General features: G+C 35.9%; 2 protein-coding genes and 1 long non-coding RNA gene across 7 annotated transcripts in view; 1 reads left to right on the top strand and 2 right to left on the bottom strand.

Annotated features, from left to right (window-relative positions):
* Positions 1–8,048, bottom strand: part of phip (PHIP subunit of CUL4-Ring ligase complex) — a 35,074-nt gene extending 27,026 nt beyond the window's left edge. For 2 of the 3 annotated variants that reach the window (XM_079589094.1, XM_079589095.1), the window contains exons 1-7: positions 7,689–8,048; positions 7,519–7,577; positions 7,405–7,434; positions 7,194–7,253; positions 4,607–4,757; positions 3,860–3,958; positions 3,402–3,562 (exon numbers count right to left, since the gene is read on the bottom strand). In XM_079589094.1, the coding sequence (XP_079445220.1) occupies positions 3,402–3,562; positions 3,860–3,958; positions 4,607–4,757; positions 7,194–7,253; positions 7,405–7,434; positions 7,519–7,577; positions 7,689–7,728 (600 nt within the window). In that variant the 5' untranslated portion in view covers positions 7,729–8,048. Of the gene's footprint in view, positions 1–3,401; positions 3,563–3,859; positions 3,959–4,606; positions 4,758–6,625; positions 6,902–7,193; positions 7,254–7,404; positions 7,435–7,518; positions 7,578–7,688 lie in introns of those variants that run through there. The other variant, XM_079589096.1, reaches the window with a different exon arrangement.
* LOC306986188 overlaps positions 1–18,433 on the top strand; it is a 92,393-nt gene that overhangs the window by 27,110 nt on the left and 46,850 nt on the right. The gene's annotated exons all lie outside the window — the stretch shown is intronic.
* On the bottom strand, positions 12,165–18,075 carry hmgn3 (high mobility group nucleosomal binding domain 3). Of its 3 annotated transcripts, XM_079588918.1 has the most exons (7): positions 17,876–18,037; positions 15,663–15,713; positions 15,502–15,531; positions 15,105–15,152; positions 14,733–14,840; positions 13,508–13,607; positions 12,165–12,860 (listed from the first exon to the last, which is right to left on the bottom strand). In XM_079588918.1, the coding sequence occupies exons 1-7, from the start codon at positions 17,888–17,890 to the stop codon at positions 12,853–12,855; spliced, it is 360 nt and encodes a 119-aa protein (XP_079445044.1). In that variant the 5' UTR covers positions 17,891–18,037; the 3' UTR covers positions 12,165–12,852. The 3 variants fall into 3 exon arrangements, with proteins under 3 accessions (XP_079445044.1, XP_079445045.1, XP_079445043.1); XM_079588919.1 differs by lacking the exon at positions 13,508–13,607 and having other exon boundaries at positions 17,876–18,075; XM_079588917.1 differs by lacking the exon at positions 12,165–12,860 and having other exon boundaries at positions 13,479–13,607; positions 17,876–18,031.

Genomic DNA, 18,433 nt, shown 5'->3' with positions numbered 1-18,433 from the left:
CCTATGGAAAGAAAAAAAGAGGAGGAAATACACCGGGAGACCAAGATCGAAAGAGGAAAAGACAAAGAGAACAGGAGTAGGAGAGAGAGATAGAGCGAAAAGGGAGGGAGAGGCAGAAAGAGGGGGAGTAATCCTTGCTGTTCAGCCATTTTTGGAGCATTAAAAACTTGCAGAGTAAAATGGAACCCAAGAGTGCACACTCGAAAACACACATCAGCAAAACACACACAAGCACGATCCTACAGGCCGCTTAAAACCAGAGCGCTGACAAATGTTAACAAAAGCTCACGCGGTCGCGCCACAGGCTGAAAGTGAGATAATGTCAGAGAAATGCCCGAATCAAAACACGTCCACTCACACACACATAGAACCTTTAACAAGTGTGTGGGCATGATGATGATGTCACAGAGCAACAGTATGCTTGCCCAGATGGAATATGTGAATGACCTTTGACCTCTACACTTATCCCAGAGTCAAAACATTATCTGTCCCTGTGAGCTCAGAAGGCTCACTGTCTAAAAATACCCTTTTAGTCACTAGGAAATTAAGACAGAGTTCCCAGTGAAGCCCAACATTGAACAAAAGAATAGAATTACTCAAATTCAACAAAGGGCCATAGAGCCGAGTCAGATTTATGAATAAGTACACTACTGTTCAAAAGTTTAGGGTCCATACGTTTTTTTTTATGTTTGTGAAAGAAGTCTCTTATAGCAAGGCAGCATTTAACTGATTTTTTTATTATTAAAAATGTTATATCCTGAATTATTATTACACACAATTACATACAATATTATTATAATGAATATTTTAAAGGGTAAGGCAAACCTAAATTTTCCGCAGTCATTACTTCAGAAATCATTATAAGGGTACGTTTACCCTTTGATGAATGATGTACTAAAAAGGGAAAAGTACTTCCACAAAAAGTAAAACAAACTAAAAACTATGTATTGTGCTGTCAGACGTCACTTTGTACGCTTTCTAACACTAAACACTAAATTAATGTATAATTGTACAGTAATTATAACAACAACAATATTTTTGGAAACCATGATTGATTAAAAAGATCACGAGAAAAAAATGTGTAACATTATTAATGTCTTTACTGTCACTTCTGATCACATTGCACATCCTTGCTGAACAAGTTTTTTATTTTTTATCTTACTGACTCCAACATTTTTAACAGTAGTGTACAGTGCATCAAAAAGACCACAATACAAATCTGGGTTACACTTTATTTGAATGTTCCTGTTACAGTATAATTATACATTTAATTACTGAGTAATAGTAATTAACTCTATGTACTTTCTATAGGATTAGGGTAGGATTAGGGTTTGTTGCATGTGCAATTATGCTTAATTTATAGTTATTACCATAGTAAATACATGTAATGTGTAACAAGGACACATTCAAATAAAGTGTTACCCAAATATGTATTTTTTATTTGCACCTGTAAATAAAACGTCTCAAAAATGTAAAACAAATGATGTACACATTATGAGGTAATATATACCGGTACATGAAATATTCTTCGCTATTTCTAGGTCACTAATCAAACTAAGTAAGTGGTGACACTGATCATTGTGAATTTTGGTACAGACAGACATTCAGATGTCCTTGCTTCCACAAGACGCTCTTTGAATCATCATCAAATCATGCGAGAGAACATGATCATCATTCATGAGTTCATGTATCTTTAGTGCTGCTGTCATTAAAGTAAAAAAAAGAAGACAAACCAAATACTAAAAGATTTTCACTCAAATTGTTATGCTGATAAAAGAGCTGTAATTAAAAAACTTAAAAAATCCTTTTTACTAGTGGTCCCAAACCCTTTAAATCAAACCGCATAGAAAACACTTTCTGTGCATGATGAATTACTCAGACACATCAAAACAGGCCAGAAATCGATAGAGCCACATTTGCATGTATTCATGCTTTTATCCAAAGCATCCTGCCATGTAGAATAAGCACAAGTTTAGTCAATGGCTCCTTTAATGGTCCCACAGAACAGTTCTTTTGAACCACTGTAACTACATACAGTGTGAACATATATAACCCTCTTACAGGCAAGACCCTACTCAACTCATAAAACCACAGCTGCTTTCAGAACCTCAAACCCACTCAGACATCTGGACCAAACAGCGATCAGATCCCTCCATTCAATAGGTCATTTGAGACCATTATGCTCATTGGGGGATTTTGCAATGTTAAAGCTCTTGACCTAAATTGTTTTATTATATGACACTTTAACAGCACCCTAAAAAGTTTAGTGACAACCCTTTAAATTCCACAATGGGAAGGCATACAGTTGTATGTATACAGTTTAATGAGGCATACAGTCTAATTAATGCCACAAAGGCTTCACTACTAAGTAGTTTGAATCTGCTACATTGTACTTGTCAGCATTTGTATGTTCTGACTGCTTAATCAATTCACTAAATTTATGTAGAATACATGAATACTTCTGAATTTATTTAAATATTAAAAATACTGAATATTAAATATGCTAAAAAGCAAAAGCATCCTGGTCATGGTACTTATTATAAGTGAAGAGTGAAATGCACATTTATATTATTGGATATGTGGAATTACCCTCCACACACAAACTATAAAGTAAACAAGGTTCCCACATATTTTTATTTCTTAGTCATTTGTGATCACTGGATAAGAATTTTAAATATATATATAACATTTTATAGAGATTCTAAATCAAATATAGAGCAACTTCTAGTCAGTGAATAAAATATTAGCTGAGCATGGCTAGAAAAAATAATATTAATTCAATAAAATCTAGACCTGGATATCACAACTGTCAAATTGCCTGTATTCCCCCCCCAGGTGTCCTTGAGACTCTGGTATATATAAAAATGGCATATTTAAATGTTTTCAAACTAAAACTTGAAAAGCTAATATTGAAGTCAAATCTTAAATCCATCCAATTAACACACACAATAAATAAAACTGAACAATAAATGAATATAGCAAATTTTCCCTGTGGTCAAACCATTCAAATGCATTTCCAGATACACATGCGAGCACACACACACACACACACACACACACACACACACACACACACACACACACACACACACACACACACACACACACACACACACACACACACACACAGTCTGACAGCCCAAGAACATAACAAACAAATTAAAATTCCATAACCTGATGTAATACACTCCAGAATACTATACTCAAAAAGCAGCCAAGGGTTGAACACAACACAAATGTTCATAAATACGTTTCAGAAACATACAGTGCTCCAAAAACCTGCACAATTCAGTTTTATAATCCATTCATAAATAGATAGATAATAGAAATAAATATTTTCATACTTTTAAAAAATATAAGCACATTCAATAACAAAAAATGCCATAAACCAGATGTCTTACTGTGAAGATGCGGCGACCGGTGCGGTCGAAGGTGACACAGTACACAGATGAAAGGTGGCCCAGAATTCTCTTGTGCATCTTCATATGTTGGTAAACAGCTGTAGGGACCAGCTGACCCAACCGATATGAGCCATTCAGCCTCCGACTGAATACTGTCTCCACTATAGCACACAACACATATCCAGCAAAACAACATGAGAGCAAATACAATATATTTGAATCTACAGCATCCTAAGCAAATTCTTATAATCATTTCATTTACAAACAAAAACTGTTTTTAATGTACGGTCCACATTTTTCTACATTTCTAAAACACATGTCCCAAAGACTTTATTTTAAAAATATAAACATATTTTAATCATCAAATCAACAGTTTTTAGAAAAGTCTAAGGATTTGGATGAATGTTGTTTCTTCCACTGGAATACATTAACATAGCAACCAATAAGAGGCGACTTACCAATATTGGGCGGGCTTCCATAGATGACTGGCGGCTCCGGTGGCCTGCCACAGTGCAGGGCTGCGAGGGCCGACCCCTTCCATACCACGTGCTTACAACCTGCCAACAAACACGTGGGACTGTCATTAAATATACACTGTAGAAGTGATTGAATCCCTAGGCAGTAGGCACACACATACACACACTGGGATTGATGTAAAACACAGATATCCACTGCAAAACAAAATGTATTATACATTTTTGTTTTTTTTCTTGGAAAGGCATAAGCAATATTCTTGATAATGTTATAGAAAGTTTTGGTAACACTTTATTTCAATGTGTCCTTCCTTGTTACACGTATTTACCTTAGTAGTATAAATGATGCATACTACATTACATTACAAATCTATTTTATTTTAAAGGCAGCATTATGGAGGAAAATGCCACCACTATTGATCAATTATCATTTCTCTTTCTTTTGCATACTTACACATCGGATGCAATAGTGAAATGCCATTTGTAAATATTAAAAAGATTTCTAGTTCCATCCTTTATAATGAATCTTCTAAATTTGAAAGTGTTTCCCCATCTTCAACTTTTTCATTCAAAAAACAGTAGCACTCAAAAATACACATCTGATCTTATGTTGCTTTACAGTAAAAAAATATGTTTTTAAATATGTTGTTTTTTATGCTTAACTTGGCTGTTGATTTGCTTATTATAAAAATGGAAGATGAATATATTCAATCTTCAAACAGAAAGACTCACTCTTGTTTGTACGTAGCACTGACTGTCGTCCGGCTCCCAGCAGTGAGTTGACTCCAGGTACGCTGGCTGGCACTTCCCTCTCTAAAAGAGGGCTCACTCGCTCACACAACCGCAACAGGTGATCTGAAGAAACGTGCCTGTACAATTTGACCTATACACACACACAATCACAAACATGTATGAGGGAAAATGGATCTGTTAATACACCTAACTATATTGTTTCATATAATGTTCGATACGTTAAATTATTGTGTTGCAATAGTGTATGCATAGTACCGGTAAGTAGATTTAAACAATAAAGTAGAAAAAAAAAAGCAAACATGTTTTTGTGCAAATATAAATGCCAAAATTTTGCAACCTGGCAAAAATGATTTACAGTCTTAACATTACTATACATAAATACCTTTTAAAATATTATTACAATTATATAATTAAAACATAAAATTTGAATGTTGAAGTAGAAAATGTCATCAAAGGATGTAATGTGAAGGTTTCAATTTAAAAAATGATCAGTATCATGAAATAATTTCATATAATGAACGTGTACTAAAAATAATTAGATAGGCTAATAAAATAAAAGTATATATTTAAATACAGCCATTTAACAGACATGGTCAATGTACGCATAAAACCCCTCCACATAATAGCATAATTAAAACCTTTAGAGGATTATAGACGACACATCGTTTCAAACCAATACATATTTGCACAGCTTTTTTATCTGTCCATATTCTCCCTAGAGATGAATCTAATCTACAGTGTAAAATGTGCGTCCCCCTGCGCAACGCGTCAGTACGGGCATCTTTTATCAAGCCTGTTCAGCAGATCCAGCTTCCAACTGCAGGCCAGTAATTAATGTGGCTTTAATTGCATTTAGCGTTATTCTATTGGTCGACACACACACACACACACACACACACACACACACACACACAATTCACATCTAGCCACACATGCACACAAACACGCGCGCGCACACACCGCTTAGCTAATGATTGTATAAATAAGGCCATGTTTAACAGTGAGTGAATCAGGGTATATAAATTAAAAACATTAATTATACAATTAAAATCAGTATTTAACAAAGGTATCATCTAAACATAGCTTACCGTTGTTAATGAATCATCTCTAATTAGCCTAGTACTATTACATTACATGTAAATTATTTTGCGCATAAAATATTAATTAACAAAAATGTAAATGATTACATTAATAAACATTTTAGAAAAAAATCAGTAATAAAATGAAACTTATTACTGAAATTATTTGAATGTACATTTTATTTAAAAATACGTGTATTTATTTAATAAATATGAAAATATAATTTATTTATAATTACAATTTCAATGCAATGTTGTTATCATCATCATTATTTAATTAATTCTATGAATAATGATAATTAATGCAGATTGCATAGCTCATTAACATATTGATCGAGGGACTCGAGATCTGACACAAAAAAAAATTTAATTGACAGCGCCAACATCAGGCGGTGAAGCCTCGTGTCCGTTTTTCCTACACACAATCTGCCGCCACGGGCTTTAACATCTTCACACACGGTAGTGAAATCATCCACGAACGATCACACGCAAACACACACACACGCATTCACTCAATATAATACGGGGATCTAGTGGCGTAACGGCGCGCGAGATCATCCGCGAGACAATCGCGAATACAATATAACAGATTATCGCTACAATGTGTGTGGATTTCAGCGTGTACAAGAGACGACAGAGATACAACGGTAACAGCCTGTATGATTAACAAGACTGTTGAGTCTATTACGCAACTGATATATAGTGGGGGGTGGCCATCACAGGGGCTGGATCAAAACACACTAAGTTTTAAAATCAAGATAGCCTATTTCTGTATCTCTCGCTTCGAATGCGGAATCAAATCGTCTTCCCGAGTGATATTCATACGTGGAATAGCGAGCTACTGAAAAATGCAAATAGTCCGATTAATAATTTATTTACCTTTCTAAATATCGTAATTAATAAATTAATCAATACGTACTCATTTCGATGTACCTCTCATTTGTATTATCGGCCTCAAGTCTCACAGCACTGTTCAAAAAGAATTTCCTCCGGAAAAAAGAACCATTGTCAGGGCAACTTAAAAGTCCCATTACCCTCCTAAGATCCTCTAGGTCTCCGGCTCTGATGTCCCATGCTCCAAAAGCTTAGTTTAAGTGTAATAAACTAAGGTAAAAGGAGTATTTTACCCTGACTATGGTTGTGTTAGATGGAGCAGAGCGCCTCCATCCCGCCCCGCTTTCAGTCTCTGCGCACTGGTCCCTCCTCCCTCCGCTCCCTTCCCCTTATAGCACCACATTCATGACGTCTCTTTATTTCTACATCGAATTTAACATCTATTTACACCTTGTGCACACCTCTGTGTCCAAACTCACATCCCTGAGGTCAGGCCAGGTTCTGGGTTCATCCGATGGCAGTCCTTTCTAACCCTGAGGTTGGTTTTCCCCCGTGTGTTCGGGTTAAGTTTTTTCCTGATTTAAAATTGCGGGAAATTCAATTTCTTATTTTGCTCTCTAAAAAGTTTTCTCTCTGTTATAGGGATCCCTTACCAAATTTTCGTAACTCCCTGGGTGTTCTTTGCCAGTCCAGTCAATCCTTTTGGGTAACAGCTGTAATTGGAAAATGGTGTTAAATAGGTTTGGGTAAATTCTAAGGGGTCAAGTTTGTGTATTTAAACCATAAATATGAAATCTGCGTTAAATTAGCAGCCTAAAGTGCAGCGCAGTGAGATGCGACGCGAGTAAGGCTCGCGCTGCTTACCTCCTTCTCCTGAACCTCCCGTATCAAGGTCTGAAAAAAGCACAAAAATAGCAAATTACCGTTCAATCTTCTCCAGACATGTCGTTTACAATCCTATTTTACAAAATCACCCACCTCTGCCGCGTCCTGACAAGGTCCAGCTTCTAAAAATCGGGCTATTAGGAAGTACAGTTCTGCGAGATGGGGGAGAATGAGCTACATTAGCTTTCAAGAAGGACGTGGTGGGAAAGGCAGATGTATATAAAAATACTCCAGCGTCACCTTTCTCAATCCCTTTTACTCACCGGATTTCAACTGCGCGACGTGTTTACGCTCAGCAGCCATATTTAGGGTTGTTTTGGGGGTGAAGGAGAAGGTGTGTGTGGCCGTTCTGGGAAGCGGGTATCGCTAGGCTGCCCTATAGTTGTCAGTGTTTGTTCACCAGGAAGAGCTGCGCCTCCATTCACCCAACACACACGGAAAGCAGATCCGGTACGTCGCTCTAGCCTTCCGCGCTCGCGCAAAATAGTCCCCTCTTAGGCACAACGTGCTACGCATCGATGCGTACAAAATTACCGAGCACCCGGGCGTTTGGGGTTGACAAGAAACAATGTTTCTAAAACATGCAGTTTAATGCACCTTAAGGATGTTCGTAAATATTTTGAGTTTCAGTTTACGCTCCACATCCCCCTCCTCTCTCTGTAAAGCACAACCCCTTTGCGCAGGAATACACGAGTAGAGTCTAGTACGTACGCGCAGGACTGTGCTGTCAGGGAGGCTGTGATGCTAACGCTGAAGGGGTAAAAGAAGGCAATGGTTGCTCATTTTATGCAAAAAAGATTACTATTTATCCGGGCTACTGTTATTTTTTAGCTAAATCCCGGACCCTGAGCTTTAATGGCGCCTCTTTTTCTCCGGTCTGTCGACCGTGCGGGCAGCGAAGCTCGGATCTCGCACCATGTTTCTCCCACAACAGCATATTGAAGCTGATCAAACCCCCGAATATAACCACCGTATTTGCGTGGTTGTGAGGTGTATAAAAGTCTATTTATTTCAATCATAAACCAGACTTATTTCAAGGAACCCACCCCCTCTCTTGGTTGTGATTTGGATTGGGAAGTCCTCCATTTCTTTCCCAAAAGCGAGCGGGCAGTAAAATGGGGGAAGGGTAGTAAACAGGGAGAATGTAATGAATTAAACCTTGTGAGTTACAGGAATCCAGTGACTAATGGCAACGCCAGACAAATAGGACATTGGTGGTTTTATTTATATATCTATGTCACTCATACATAGCCTATTTTAAAGAAACAACATGCAGATTGTGTGCCCATGTCTAGTTAAAGATTGTGTAAAACAGTTAAATTGGGCAAAATATTTTCATATACTTCTGCCCATAACATTGTACTCATTACATAGGCCTATAAATATTGTACATATTTCTTCTTTCGTTTTTGTCTGAATGGTAAGCAATTGGTGACATGAGTGAGGATGTTGACTTTAAATAAGCCAGTTGAAGTTTTATGAAGTCTCATCCTACGGCCTTAAATTAAGCAAACTGATTTAGGAGGCAGTCATACAACATTAAAATGCCTGTTGAGTTCTAACCTTTTGCAACAATAGTGCTTGAGTATATCATAGTAGTTTACTTATATGTTTTACTATTTTATATGGTCACACTTTAGATTAGGGTCCAATATGACTTGTGCCTCAATAAACACCTAATTACTGCTTATTAATAGTTAGTAAGGTAGTTGTTACGTTTAGGTATTGGGTAGGAATGTAGAATAAGGTCATGCAGAATAAGGCATTAATATATGCTTCATAAATACTGATAAACAGCAAATATCCTTGTAATATGCATGATAAGCAACTAGTTAATAGTGAGAAGTGGACCCTAAACTAAAGTGTTACCGTTTACTTTATGGTCTGAACAATCTAAATACTAACACCCTTAATTCGTTTTTTTTTTTTTTTTTGGGTTGGTGACGGTCTATAGACTTATAATAAAATAAGCATGTGTTTTTGTGTACATTGGCATTATTAGAACCACAAAGATACTACTGCAGTTTCTTGTAAGTCAACGTGAGGCATTACACAAGTGTTTGAGGGTTGTCTTTTCTGTTTTTCACTGAGCTAAAAAGGTGACTTTGATACAATCTTTGACTTTGTTTTAAGGATGAGGTAAATTGTTATGTGCCCTTCCTAGAAAACCCTTAGTTCAACAGTTAGTCCTAACTGCATTTAGTGATGTAACACTTGCTAAACTACTGACACTAAGAGTAAACGTAGAGGAGAAAAGCATTCAGATACCCGAGAAGTACATAAATATAGCAGCTTTGGCTTCAAGGCTACTTAAGCAAAACTGATGCAACTTATCACACTTTTGAGAAACGGTGGTGATGGTGAAGTGGCTGAGTTGGCAAAAACTTCATAAGTAGGTTCAGACAAAAGCAAAAATACACTGAAAGAATTTCTAATTTTGTTTCAGAATACTAAAAATAAAAATCTTAAACACCTTAAAATATATTGGATTAAAGATAATAAATAGGAAGAACACTGTGATTTTGTGCTCAGTGGCGTGCATTATTTCTTCTTGCCACTGGAGGTCAGGACTAACATTTCAGATGATGAGTTTAGGGGCCAAACATGGGTCAAAGGTTGTAAGGGTAAATTAATCCAGTTGGAGTTTTTGCCTCCTTGGATCTTTCTAGATTTATCTGAACCTTCCAGATTGTTATACTTTCACATAATAATAATTACGGACAAAAGCTTTAAAATTTGAAAAGATTTCTGAAAGAGTATAACCTCTAATAATAATCAGTAAAAACGTTTTTTTTTAAAGGATACAATTGGCCTTATACAAATATTAAAAGTGAGGGATGCCACTCCTGAGTTATGGGTAAAATGTATGTGTTTGATATATATAATGCATATTGATAATAATGCATCAACAACATGTTTATTATAAACTGAATCATATAATTAAGGCCAGATTTTTGTCCAGTTTTGATATAGAACTCAGAGTTTTCATGGCATTTATTTGAACTTATGCAATGTAGAAAATAATAATGTGATCAGTTTCCTGTCTAATTTTAATCAGACCTCATTTGGACTATAAAATTAAATACTAAATACTGTTTTAATATATATTTGTGTCCATGAATTTCAATGTGCTTGCTTTCTAAAGGCATCCTTATCACAAATAAGCAACAGTAAATTTATGAAAATGCCCAACATTCCAATATATCAATTTGAGAGAAAGAAGCACTTTCATTTCTACATTTCAGAAACATGTTGCGTGTGTGAGACCATTAACGGTTTTATTATGGGGCTTTTTATCTATTGGCTGGGCCTGCAGAAAGACAGAAGGCCAGACCAACGAGGGTTGTCAGTCCGTTCATTTCCTCTTCTCCGTTCCTGCCTTCCCCGCGGCATTGCTGACCTTTCACTTTCTGACATCAGCAGTTGTATTTAGTGAGTGTGTTTGTGTGTGTTTAGGGTCACATGTGTCTGTGTATAAAGAACTCCACTGAAAGGCTTTTGTAGCTTTGGACTGAACAACCTGGACCCTCAAGAGTTTTCCACAAAGTTAACTCTCTATGGTACAGTGTCATTATTTGTCTTCACTTACTCCCTATTCAGAAAACACATTTTATTGTTGGAATTAAAAATCCAGTAATTTTTAAATAAATTAATAATATGCTGTATTAAGTCACAAGACATTTGATTTTCTCTTGACTCTCTAAGAGGAAAACATGAAGTGCTGTACATTTATTTTACATCTGGACTTTTAAAGCATCTAGAAGTTAAATACATTTTGTTCACAGATGTTTATCAAATATCATTTTACAATAAATTGAGGAAACAATAACCACAATGGATGGCAATAGATGGATGACAATTCTGCATTTCCCTATTTATTTTTATAGATAGTGGCATCAGTTATGTTACTGAAATTATTTTATCTAAGTAATATAATTGTGTTTATGCATAAATAACACAATGATGATTTAATTAATACACAGAAAATCCAACTTAGGGTTGGAGGATTTATTTTATTTTACATGTACATTCTTCCCCCAAAACTTTAGTTTGAGCTATGATATATTGCATTTCATTATCATCATGTGTATCATAGAGGGTTAAAATGTATACCAACAATAAAGGCCAGTTCACACCAAGGATAACTATAACGCTAACGATAGTTCTAAAAATCATTAAATATAAAATAGCATTGTCCACACCCCAACTAACAAGTTGGAATCACTTTCAGAACGATTTTTTTTCCCAGCCAATCAGAATCCATCCAACTTTTAAGAGCTTGAACATTTTAAATGCTAGATGTCATAACTGCAGTGCACCATAATAGTTATTGTTTTTGGTGTGAAAATTTTAATTCTGTCATAATTTACTCGCCTTCAAGTTGTTCCAAACCTGTATGAGTTTTTTTCTTCTGTTGAACACAAAAGATGATATTTTGAAGAATACGGGGAACCAAATAGTTGATGGACCCCATTGACTTCCATAGTATAATGGAAGTCAATGGGGTCCATCAACTGTTTAGTTACGACATTCTTCAAAATATCTTCTTTTGTGTTCAACAGAACAAAAAAAATCATAGCGGTTTTTAACAACTTGAAGGTGAGTAAATAATGGCAGAATTTAGATTTTGGGGTGAACTATCCCTTTAAGGCTACTTTGAACTTTTGTATCTGTGAGAATAAAGACAACCCAGTGCTTGTGGAGCATTAAAAAAAACAACCAGTAACAAGCACACAATAGTCTATTGACCGTTTATTCATCTTTTATTTGAAAACATTTTACAGAGAGTATCTCAAACCAGTTTTGTGGACTTTTACATTTGTCAGAGATTCAATTCTTGTAGAGTTTTCCTAACCTTCTAGCACAAAGCACCACTTGTTTATTGCTATGGATATCTGCCACTGTTAAGGGTCATGTTTAATTCAGCAATTTTAAAAGAACTCACTTGAATCTTAAAATGCTACAAAGGAGATTAAAAAAAGGCGAAGGGTTACAACTCAAATCTCTCGTCCCTATTTTACTCCCTCTCTTTTTTAAGATATTCAACCAATTAAATAACAAGACTCAAAGACAATACACACCAAAGACCTTAGTAACCAAATACATGGAGCTAAGGCTATGCACTCTGGTGGCAAAAGATGAACCGGAAGTGGCTGAATTTGGCAGGCGAGCTGCTGGTGAAATATTCAAGAATAATTGTTGCTTTTCCTTGAAATGAATCTATCCTTCTGTCGGATGAAAGAGAAGGAGACAGGTACGGTGCTTCAGCGGGGAGTGTGAGTCGACTTTTAGCTAAGGAAATCTAGTACGATAAGTCTAAAAAAAGTTTGCATTTTACAAAATACTCAATAGGAATAAAAAATGTTCTTTGTTATTCCAGAAAACAACTTCAATCACTCTTTCTCATCAGCCTCGGTATCGGCCGTCTCAGTTTCCTATACAGGGGGAAAAAAGCACAAAAGAAATAAGTTAATTACATCTTAGATGTAGTAGAGGACAGAGTTTTGATATGATTTTCTAAACTGTTTGTTATGAGAAGACAGACACAACCAAAACCACTCGGTTAGTACGAGTAAGCCCACATACAGATGATGACCAATTTACCTCAAATTGGAAATTATGATGATTTATTCAACTTAACATCTTTTATAATAAAGCTCAAGACAAAACCGATAGCAGAGTGCATTTATATCTCAATTTAAATTTGAATGAATGAATTTCAAGGTTAAGTGTGTATTTTTTTTTTTTTTACTTTCTTCTATCCCAACCTAATGTTGATATACTGATCAATGCGTTTATCTGACCCATGAATATTCAGAAAACCTGTTTGATTATTTTTGCAAAACATTTTTTTGTGCCGTCTGGTGAAGATAGTGGCTCTGAAATAACACTTCAAAATCTTTTAGATGCGATTCATAATATCAAAATTATGTCATGTACTGAACATTCTGTTAACCTTGGTTATAAATCATTAACAATGTTATTAATTATTGTTTTGTATAGTATAACAAAGAGATGCAAATAAATCTAGACTGTACAGTGACGAGCACACAAACACACTGCACTCTTCAAACTCTCGTACCCTTTACTCTAACACTCTCGCTCTGCCCTCGGATGGACAGGAAGGAGGGGGCGGAACTTCTCCATGATGACACACTGACAGATGAGCGTGAGACACAGATCTGTGTGTGTGTGTGTGTGGGTACATGCAGGTGTTTGAGAAGCCATGGGAAGGGATACAGGATAAGACCATAAGATATTGGTCAGTATTAAGTACCGTAATCCATGTTAGTACAGAGCACTGAACAATAAATCGTCATGTTTCCCTAATTATTTTTTCACAAGAGGATTAGAAAAGCAAGTTATACAAATTATATTCAGATGGAGATACACTGATCGTGACTATCCAATGAAATCGGCCATTATCTAATGATCTAAGAATCATGATTAAGATTACAAGAGTATAAGATGGTTTACAGTAGTTCAGTTGACACAGCAACATTTAAAAATAACAAGAATATTATCATTAAGTTGTATTTTTATTTAAAGCAGTATTATACCCGTTTTCACCATCAGCCCTTCTAAACTTTACATAATGCCACCAATTCACACCCAGTCATTTTAGAACAAACCGTCCAGAATACACCACAACATGTCTGTAACTGGGTCATTCTTTCCCACCTCACATGTCTGCTCTTTCATTCTTGTTCACACAACAAATGTTCTTCTAAGAAAACATTTTCGTGTCCTGGAGGCCAATTTGAGTAATCTCAGAGCGCATTGAGGAAGGGGAGACAGCTCTCGTGACAAAATGCATGCAAAATGTACCTTTTCCAAGGCCTGAGCAGAGTTTAGCAACTTGATGAGCATTATGCAATAATAAAAGACCAATGTATACTAATAAAAGTAGACATATACACTACTGTTAAAATTTTGGGGTCAGTTTTTTAAATGTTATACTATTATTCAGAAAGGATGCATTAAATTGATATCTTCTTTTGTGTTCAACAGAAGAAAGAAACTCATACAGGTTTGGACATGAGGGTCACGGTGAGTAAATAATGACAAAATTTTCATTTTTGGGTGAAATATCCCTTTAAAAAACATTGAAAAATCTTACCAACCCCAAACTTTTGAACGGTAGTGTGTATATATACGTAGGTTTTTAGGGATAAAATATAATTATGATCATACTTCATTTGTGCTCTTCAATGAGCCATCTCACATTTTTTCCTCTATAAAGACCACGTAGATAAATACTGAAAATGCTAGACAATGGCATTAGCAACCAAAAAGAGTTAGCGCACCTCCTCTGGCTTGGTCTCTCCATTTGCAGTGGGCGCAGATTCTTTCTCCTCTTTCTTTCCTTTGGCTCCGCCCTTCTTCTCCTTTACCGCTTTGTCATTGGTTGGCTTCTGTGCATAGAACACAAATGGAACAACAAATTAAATACTTGTGTACCAAAACTATTTTAATTGCTCCAAAACACACCGTCCAGATCACATCGGCTTTTAAAAAAAGTTAATAATGTCCATATAATAAACTCCACATAATGTGCAAAATACTTTCATATATGGAGGAAAGAAATTACTTACAATGCAAAGCACATGCAAAAACTTGCTAAAAATGTAAAATGCCACAAAGATAGAGATAGATAGTGGGAAAGAGAGAGCTGTTACCTTGGCAGCTGGTTTTTTGGCCTTTGGTTCAGGTTTAGGAGCTGGTTTCTGAGGGTTAAAAAAAAAGACAACAGGATGAAGGAAGTTAAAAACGGTGTCATAACAGACAACGCAAAGGCCACAATGAGTGGTAAATTATTTTCTGACACAATAATATATAAGTTTAAGAACTATTTCAATTAAACTAAACCAATCTAAACTGTCTAAGTGGATAATACAATGTAATAATACTAATCCATGTGTTTGTAGTCCAGGATACCCAGAGGGCATGTGATAGCAGTAGCACTATACGTTTATGGCAAACCCGTTCCTAAGACTGGTTTCTAATGCTCACTAACCCTTATAGGGAATATGCAAATAAAATCTGGGCATATGGAAAAGGAGCAAAAACACTTACTGAGGATAGACGCTCTGACCTCCGAGTGGGCTATAAGACGGAAAAACATTATTTTGATGGTATTTGGACTGTCAATCAAGCCAAATGTACATAAAAATATAATTTTTTACAACTGTGCTGTTAGCAGTTTTACATTTGAAAAATAAATAAATTTGAATTACCTCATGCTTAGTAACTTTGGTGGCGTCTTTGGCCTCCGCTCCCTCGGGTGACTGCACAGACACAACGAACATGCAAAATTTGTACATACGGACATTTCATCACATAAATATATATATTTTTTTTTTGTGACGGGTACAGATTGAATACAATTAAAAAATATATTTCTGAGACAGAGTACTTTGAGGACATGTCACTATTTAGATGCCAACAGGTTATCTTTTACTGATAAAGTGACACTTGCAAAGAGCAGCTAATTCATCTCAGTTCACACACAATGTTCACTATAAGTAGCTTTTGCTTGTCAGACTTCATTATAATCAGATACACTGCGTTGGCCATAGGCCTATGGTGTATAGTAATTTATCTCTGGTACTTTGACTTTTTGTTTAGTCGTTCTCTGGGCACAATTTAATATGCTACATCCACACACTCTAATAAACTGGATGCCAATTTAGATCTGTGTATATGCATTTTATAGTATACTCAATGTATGTAAATGAGAAAGGCTGAAAAGTTTTTGAAGCACTTTCCAGAAATTGGTATTTTGTTTAATTATTTAAAGAAAATAGATACACATTTCATGTGCTATTGTTGTGAGAACTATTAGATATGTTAGAACCATTATTTAATAAAGTAGCTTGACTTTCTCTGTATCCAACTATTACAATCATACAACAATGCTGTTTTGACATAACCTGTTGATATTAAATTCATTGTGAGCGTATTATAATGACCAAAAACATACTATTTATTTATGTTCAAAATTTTAGCTGCAATACTGCTACATATAATCTTGCAAAAACACAAAAAAACTGACACCCAAAAGGTAACATTTATAGCACGGTAGAAAAACATTTAAATATCATTAAATTTGTACACAAATTTTAGTGTTTGCTGCAATTGTCAAGTTTAATCATTACTCAGTGTTACTTAACAAATTAATTTAAAAAAAAAGAAACAATTTCTGTACTTATACAATTATTATACAAGTTTATCAGCAACTAAAAGCCAACATCTTGTCCCAAATTAGGGACAGATGAATTGACACATGAAATAAATTCAACTTTCTATTTTGTTTATTTAACGTTTATAAATAGGAAAAAAATAAAAATAATCACATGAATCATGGTTTTAAACTAATAATAGTATAAGCTAAATAGAAATGTGACATTTTCTGAAAACAGGCACCTAATATCATTGACACTGACCATTTGTTGAAAAAGCAGCACTTTATTTATTAGTATTATTATTACTTTTTTGCTTTGAGAAGTTTTGGAACCTATTCTTGGAAAGTGTCCATTGTTTGGCCTCACTAATTGAAGAGACACTCCCCCTAGAGAAACTCCCGCTTCATTGCCTCCATCATGAACATATCTGGCTGATACAACACGAGTGCCATAATTTCAATTATTTTTTACATTTCTGATTACCACAAACTTGTGGGGAGTGGGGTGTTAAACCCCCACATTGTTAGGCATTATTCGACGACCCCGCTAATGTGGGATAGTGAAGCTCGATGGACTTTGGATCATTGTCGATAAAGCATCATTTGACGTGCAAACGTGGTTATATTTTTACTATTTTTATTTTGTCGTTTTAACCTATGAAGTCCACAGTTTAGCACTGTTTCGTTTTGTCTCCCGTCATAATCGCCTCTTAAAATGAGAGAAAGAGTTGAGTGTGACTGACAGAGTGCTTTGTTACATACGGGTCTACCGCTCCGCAATGGGGGTGGAGGAAGAGCCTGTCGGTTCAAACATGGCTATGCAAAAATAATGGGGGACCTCTATCGATCGACGAAAGTGAGCTAATAAAAAAACGAACATCTTAAAATGGAGGTTAGCGAGTATCAGACGCATTCGAGCAGAGCTCTCGGTTTTGAGTGCAACCGAAGCATCACCGCAAAGTGACATTCAGTACAAGTGCGCACGGAGTGGCGAATTCACTGCGAAAGAGACACCGGGTTATTAAACCGCCAACTATCATGGAGGAAATCAGCAAGTGACGAGGATCGAATGCAAAGATGATCGAACGTTCCACTGCTTTTGCAGGATTCCATAATCCAACCCGCGGATTAGGATAGAACGCTTTAAAAACTTGATCCTCGTTTTACCTGCTCGACGTTGAAAACACGAGCCGCTATTTCTTAAAAAAAAAAAAGAGAGGGAAAATCGAGGATATGTTAGGAAATTATAAATATAAACGGACTTACCTTCCTCTTGGGCATTTTTTCAAATGTTCCTGTCTCTTGTCTTTATTAAATTAGAAAAGCAGGTATGGACCTGTGAGATGGGGGAATGAGTTTAACTACCACCGAATACAGGATCAATATCTAAAACACCTCTGGTAATAACATGTTAATATTATGCAGACCTCAGACTCTGCCCTCGTCTTTGTCCATTGGTCAGTTCTGTCCACATTCAACCGCCATTCTTCAAAGAGATTGGTCTGCGAAGCAAATATGTTAATATAACGCCCTCGGATATTGGTTTGAATTGAGGAAAGCTCTTCAGCCTGTCAACCTCATTGGTTACGCGCTCTCTGTATGCAAATTAGAGCGCTATGTATTGGATGGGTTTAAAGATCCGCGTGACCGGGGGATAAAGTGACGACAAACCAATCCACGCTTGACACCACACGCTCGGCTTTATGGGAAACGTATGCGAGGCCTCAAAATAAAATGTAAGCGTACACTGAAAAAGAAAAATGGTGTCTATTATTTAATAAATAACTAAAAAAACGTAGCGAATAACATTTACTTACTTCATTA

Source organism: Phoxinus phoxinus, assembly GCF_949152265.1.
Source record: "Phoxinus phoxinus genome assembly, chromosome: 18".
Classification (NCBI taxonomy): Eukaryota; Metazoa; Chordata; class Actinopteri; order Cypriniformes; family Leuciscidae; genus Phoxinus; species Phoxinus phoxinus.
This window is presented reverse-complemented; position numbering and strand designations above follow the sequence as displayed.

Excerpts from the sequence above, each read along its gene's own strand:
- hmgn3 (XM_079588917.1), bottom strand. Across the intron at positions 15,532-15,662 it reads CCAAAGTTACTAAGCATGAG|CCCACTCGGAGGTCAGAGCG; the intron begins GTAATTCAAATT and ends TCCGTCTTATAG. Across the intron at positions 15,153-15,501 it reads GGTCAGAGCGTCTATCCTCA|AAACCAGCTCCTAAACCTGA; the intron begins GTAAGTGTTTTT and ends TTTAACCCTCAG.